The sequence below is a fragment of the Danio aesculapii genome, chromosome 9 (genome assembly GCF_903798145.1).
Source record: "Danio aesculapii chromosome 9, fDanAes4.1, whole genome shotgun sequence".
NCBI lineage: Eukaryota > Metazoa > Chordata > Actinopteri > Cypriniformes > Danionidae > Danio > Danio aesculapii.
Window position 1 is genome coordinate 1,058,638 of NC_079443.1, and position 6,140 is coordinate 1,064,777.

The 6,140-nt window shown below is 42.4% G+C and overlaps 1 protein-coding gene across 1 annotated transcript in view; it reads left to right on the plus strand.

Annotated features, from left to right (window-relative positions):
* The window catches only part of LOC130234731 (FERM, ARHGEF and pleckstrin domain-containing protein 1), a 55,997-nt gene extending 50,675 nt beyond the window's left edge, over nt 1-5,322 (plus strand). Inside the window, exons 21-26 of the mRNA XM_056465015.1 lie at nt 1,075-1,157; nt 1,634-1,764; nt 3,621-3,787; nt 3,948-4,055; nt 4,140-4,291; nt 4,740-5,322. Of these exons, the coding sequence (XP_056320990.1) occupies nt 1,075-1,157; nt 1,634-1,764; nt 3,621-3,787; nt 3,948-4,055; nt 4,140-4,291; nt 4,740-4,815 (717 nt within the window). The 3' untranslated portion in view covers nt 4,816-5,322. The remainder of the gene's footprint in view (nt 1-1,074; nt 1,158-1,633; nt 1,765-3,620; nt 3,788-3,947; nt 4,056-4,139; nt 4,292-4,739) is intronic.
* The last annotated feature ends 818 nt before the right edge of the window (nt 5,323-6,140 follow it).

Here is a 6,140-nt window from a genome sequence, read left to right on the forward strand (position 1 = left end):
AAATATATAAAAAAAAGACTAAAATATGTTAGCAATGTTGTAAAACATGGCAACAACATGGCAAAACATAGAAGCAATGACCCCAAAAATACTAGTAACATTGTAAATGCGCAATCAATGTGTTAAAACATGTTAGCGACATGTTATTAGCATGGTAAAACATGTTAGAAGTGGGTTAAAACATGTGAACACCATGTAAAACATGTTAACAAAATGTTTAAACATGCTAGCAATGAGCCAAAATGCTAGCAACATTCTAAACATAAAATCAATGGTCTGCAACATGCTAGCAATGTGTTAAAATATGCTAGCGACTCATTATTAGCATGGTACAACGTGTTAAAACTGTGTTAAAATATGTTAACAAAAGGCTAAAATATGTTAGCAGTGCTGTAAAACATGGCAGCAACATGGCAAAACATAGAAGCAATGACCCCAAAAATAGTTGTAACATTGTAAACGCGCAATCAAAGTGTTAAAACATGTTAGTAACATGTTATTAGCATGGTTAAAACATGTGTACAGCATGTAAAACATGTTAACAAAATGTTAAAACATGCTAGAAATGAGCCAAAAGTAGTAACATTCTTAACACACAATTAATAGTCTGCAACATGCTTGCAATGTGTTAAAACATGCTAACGAAACCATTATTACCATGGTACAACATGTTAAAACCGTGTTAAAACAAGCTAACAAAAAGCTAAAATATGTTAGCAATGTTGTAAAACACGTTAACATGCTAAAAATACTAACAATTAGCAAAAAAAATCATTAAATCTTAAACATGCAGTACACTGCAACATGCTAGCAATGTGATAAATTATGCTAACTTTTTAACATTTTTAATAGCATGCTATTATTGTGCAAAAACATGCTAAAATGCTTTGTTTCGCTAGTGCTTCGCTAGACTCTTCAAACTTTTAACAGCATTTGAACGTTCGGATCGCATGCTTTTGTGAGTATTTTCATGCACAGTTGCTGAGGAGACATCACATTGTGCGGTTGCTTTTGAAAGTTGACTGAAGTATTGCCTGTGTTGAGTCAGTGATGTGTTGAATATTCTGTGTTCAGATCCGGGAGAGTGAGGATGAGTGGGGCGTCCCGCACTCCTTCACCCTGACGGTCCAGCAGCAGTCACTGGTGGTCGCTGCATGGTAATGTTGAACAATACTTTATATTTTTAGATTATTTGTATGCACATTTTGGAATACAGCAGAAATCATAGTGAATAAAGCAGCGCTTCCATCCAATGAGAAACAAAGGAGAAGAAACTCATCACTTCCTGATAAACGTGCACGTATAATGGTCAGAGAAGTGGAGTTTGCTGCACTGTTGGGATTCGCCACTGTGCAAGTCAAAACGCAATGACCGCGGTGAATGCAGTGGTGAATGAGTGTGTATGGGTGTTTCCTAGTACTTTTTTGCAGCTGGAAGGGCATCCGCTGTGTAAAACATATACTGGAATAGTTGGTGGTTCATTCCACTGTGGCAACCCCTGATGAATAAAGGGACTAAGTCGGAGAAAAATGAATGAATATTCCAAAATGTGCATATAAATCTGTGGACTGAAGCACAGCTAGTGTTGATGTATGGAGTGTTTTATCAGCTCAGAGGTGTGTTTCTCTTGTAGTTCAGAGTCAGAGATGGAGAAGTGGATGGAGGATTTAAAGATGGCGGTGGATATGGCTGAGGAGTCAAACGGGCCGACCGCTGACCTGCTGACCAATCACAGGGATGCAAGTGAGTCAGATCACACATACAGCTGACGTCAGAATTATTCACCCTCCTGTGAATTTGTTATCTTCTTCAAATATTTCCCAAATGATGTTGAACAGATTGAGGAATTTCTCACAGTATTTCCTCTAATATTTGTTCTTCTGGAGAAAGTCTTATTTGTTTTATTTGGGCTAGAATAAAAGCAGTTTTTAATAGTTTTAAAGCCATGTTAAGGTCAATATTATTAGCCCCTTCAGCAATATTAGTGTTGGATTGTCTCCAGAATAAACCACTGTTATACAATGACTTGCCTAATTACCCTAACTTTACCCTAATTACCCTAGTTAAGCCTTTAAATGTCACTTTAAGCTGAATACTAGTGTCTTGAAGAATATCCAGTCTAATATTATTTACTGTCATCATGACGAAGAGGAAAGAAATCAGTTATTAAAACTATTAAACTACTATGGTCCTACACCACCCAACCCGCTCCGAGCTGGTATCAAACCGGCGACCTTCCGCTTGGGAGTCGGTTTCTCTAACAAGGAGGCTAAAGACCAAGCCGTCCAGGTCAGAGGTCAGAGTGAGGTTTACCTGCACAGCACTTATAGCTGGCCTCCGTTGCACAGAAATGTGTTGATAATAATCTTCTCTCCTTTAAACAGAAATTGGGAGAAAAATATTTAATAGAATTGAAATTGAACAGGAGGGCGAATAACTTTTTCTTCAACTATCACATGCTTTATTTTATTAACACGTCCTCCAAAAGTGAATATCTTGCTTTACCTTTAAAATGTGTTTCATTTTTGGCAACTTTTTACAATCATAAATCAAAAAGTCCAACAAAAAAAAAATCTCAAGTTTCTGAGGGCAGAATGAAATGGGATGAGTATCATCACCTTCAAGTCCGAGCCCATCCCACATAGCAAAATATCACTGGCCCAGCTCTGGCCCACACAATCAGGATTTGCTTGGCCCACATGCCGCAGTGATTTACAGTACATGACTGGACCAAGTCTGGCTTCCAGACGAGGGTCAAACATGGACCACATCTGGGCCAAGTCTCAGCCAAGTTACTAACCCATAACTGAGCCTGCACTGGGCCAGATATGCTGCTGTGTCACGACTGCAATGAAACTGATAAACCCATAAAGCACTGCGCTTTAGGCTTGCTTTTTCTCGAAGCGACCTGATTGGTGGAATTTTTTTTTCTCTATTTGAAAACAATAATGTATTTTAAATGTGGGTCAAGATAGGCCAAACTTACATGGCCCACATATCAACATCTGGGCCAAATACTACATTTCACATCTGGCCAAAGTATTGTGTGCCGCCTTAAAGATGGTGCCACCTCTGCCAAACCAGGGCCATGTTTGGCCCACATGCTGTATGCCAGTGCCGGAGGAATGCCTGCTGTGCAAGATTTATGCCAAATCTGGGCCAGAATTCTTTGCTACCTGGGATGGTGCTCCACCGGAAAAAAAAATGGTGTTTGTTTTTGGGTTAAACAAATTGGGTAAAATATTAATGATAAGCAAATATATTTAACAAGCAAAATAATCTGCCAGGAGTTTGCATGTTCTCCCCGTGTTGACGTGGGTTTCCTTCCTTCCTCCCCAAACACATGTGCTATAGGGACTAAATTGGCCGTAGTGTATGAGTGTGTGTGTGTGTGTGAATGAGTGTGTATGGGTGTTTCCCAGTACTGGGTTTCAGCTGGAAGAGCATCCGCTGTGTAAAACATATGCTGGAATAGTTGGCGGTTCATTCCACTGTGGTGACCCCTGATAAATAAGGGACTCAGCTGAAGGTAAAGGAATGAATGAGTGTGATCATGCTTCAGTCATGCGCTTTGCTGTGTGCATGTTTGCGTGTGGTGTAATGGTGACGTCTGTGTGCAGAATCGTCTGATGTGGAGTCTGAAGATGATCTCTGCGGCTCTCGAACGTCTTTATCGAAGAACGGCAGCAACTCCTCAAACTCTGTCCATCGAGGAAACACCACAGCACACGTCTGCTGGCACCGCAACACCAGCGTCTCCATGCTGGACTTCAGCAGAGCCACCGAGGTGTGTGTGTGTGTGTGTGTGTGTGTGCACTCATGTACGTGTTTATGTGTGTGTTTTGTAGAATCTCAGTCTATTCTTCTTCTGTGTGTGTGTGTGTGTGTGTGTGCGTGCGTGTGTGTGTGCGTGTGTGTGTGTGTGTGTGTGTGTGTGTGTGTGACAGAATCAGCTCTCAGGAAATCTGCTCAGAAAGTTTAAAAACAGCAACGGCTGGCAGAAACTCTGGGTGGTCTTCACCAACTTCACCCTGTTCTTCTACAAGACGCATGAGGTACAGCTGAAACACACACACACACACACACACACACACACACACTCACAGGCCTCATCAGTATGTGTGTTGTGTCTCTGTCAGGATGAGTATCCTCTGGCTAGTCTGCCTCTGCTGGGTTATTCAGTGTCAGACGCCGCACACACAGACATCCTCCACAAAGATCACGTCTTCAAGCTGCAGTTCAAGTCTCACGTCTACTACTTCAGGACGGAGAGCGAATACTGCTTCCACAGGTACACACACACACACACACACACATTGTAGAATTAATGTTTATTAAACACGGGCAGCATGTGGCTCAGTGGTTAGCACTGTGGCCTCACAGCAAGAAGGTCACTGGTTCGAGTCCTTGCTGGGTCAGTTGGCATTTCTGTGTGGAGTTTGCATGTTCTCCCCGTGTTGGTGTGGGTTTCCTCCTGGTGCTCCGGTTTCCCCCACAGTCCAAACACATGCACTATAGGGGAATTGATGAACTAAATTGGCCGTAGTGTATGAGTGTGTATGTGAATGAGTGTGTATGGGTGTTTCCCAGTACTGGGTTGCAGCTGAAAGGGCATCACCTGTGTAAAACAAATGCTGGAATAGTTGGCGGTTCATTCCACTGTGGCGACCCCTGATGAATAAAGCTGAAGGAAATTGATTGAATGAATGTTGTGTGGTGATATGTTCCTCTCTGTGCAGATGGATGTCGGTGATCAGAAGCGCTACAGTCTCCGCCAGCAGAACCCGCTATCTGAACCGGACAGAACTGGACTGAACCTAATATCTGAACTGGACTGAACCGGATCAAACTGGACTGAACAACTCAGAAACTGCCATCTGAAAACAACACAAACCTACAGACTAGGGATGGGACGGTTCATGGAAAGTAAATTAACCCTTTGGTTCTCTTGTCACGGTTCAGTACTCGTGTATACTGAATTATTCTTATTTTGTTTATTTTTTTGTTATTTAAATCATTTCAAATTTTAAGCATCCAGTTATAGGCTGCGTCTGAAATCACCTACTACCTAGTAGGTACTGCATTTACAGTTAAGTGTACTACTCGGCCGTTAGAAAAGTACATTCATTACAGTATGAGTGTGAGTATTATGAATGGATCTCGGACGTACTACATCCGCCATTTTGTCATGATCATGTGACCTACCTGTGTCAGTTGCGTCGCTTCACTCCCATTCATGAATTCTCTCATGGTGCATTACGGGATAGCGTAGCGTCCATCTGATGTGCACTTCAGAAGCTCGCCGGAAGTAGTAGGTCATCGGGGTACTTCTCACATACTGCATTTAGACTGCACTGTTCAAGTGACTCAATTCCGATCTTTTTCTCCCCATAGATCAGATATGGCCCATGTACGTGTAAGCAGGAACAAATCACATGGATTCCGATTTACTCAAATCAGATTCAGGCCTTGTTCATATGTGGAAATGTATCCAATATGACGTGTTCTCGTCTCTGCAGTGTAAACAGGTAGATCGGATTTTCACCTGTCAATGCGAGTCGCGCGTCATTAAAAACCGTAGAGAATGACGTCAAGCCTGACGCTTTCATTTCAGAACAGACTTCAGCAGAGTCCCAAACCTTAAATCTCATACACGAGGACTTAAACAGCTTTCATATTGTCGTATAGCACTGGTATTTAAGCATGTTAACGAGAGCAAGAGAGCGCAATGTCCGCCACGTAACCAATATAAACTAATATAAAACTAGTGCATACATCACGTAAATAAATCACGCCATGGATATTACGTTAAGATGCCTATATATCAAAAGAAGATGGCCAACCCTACTGAAGAAACCAGCTTAAACCAGCATAGGCTGGGTGGCTGGTTTTAGCTGGTTGAACAGCCTGGTTTTAGAGGGGTTTTGGCCACTTCCAGGCTGGTTTCCAGCCATTTTCAGCCTGGTCTTAGCTGGTCAGGCTGGAAAATGACCAGCTAAAACCATCTTGACCAGCCTAGTTTTAGCTGGACATAGCTGGATTTGGCTGGGCTCCCAGCCTGGCTAGGCTGGTCAAGCTGGTTTTAGCTGGTGATCTCCCCGCCTGACCAGCTAAGACCAGGCTGGAAATGGCGGGAAACC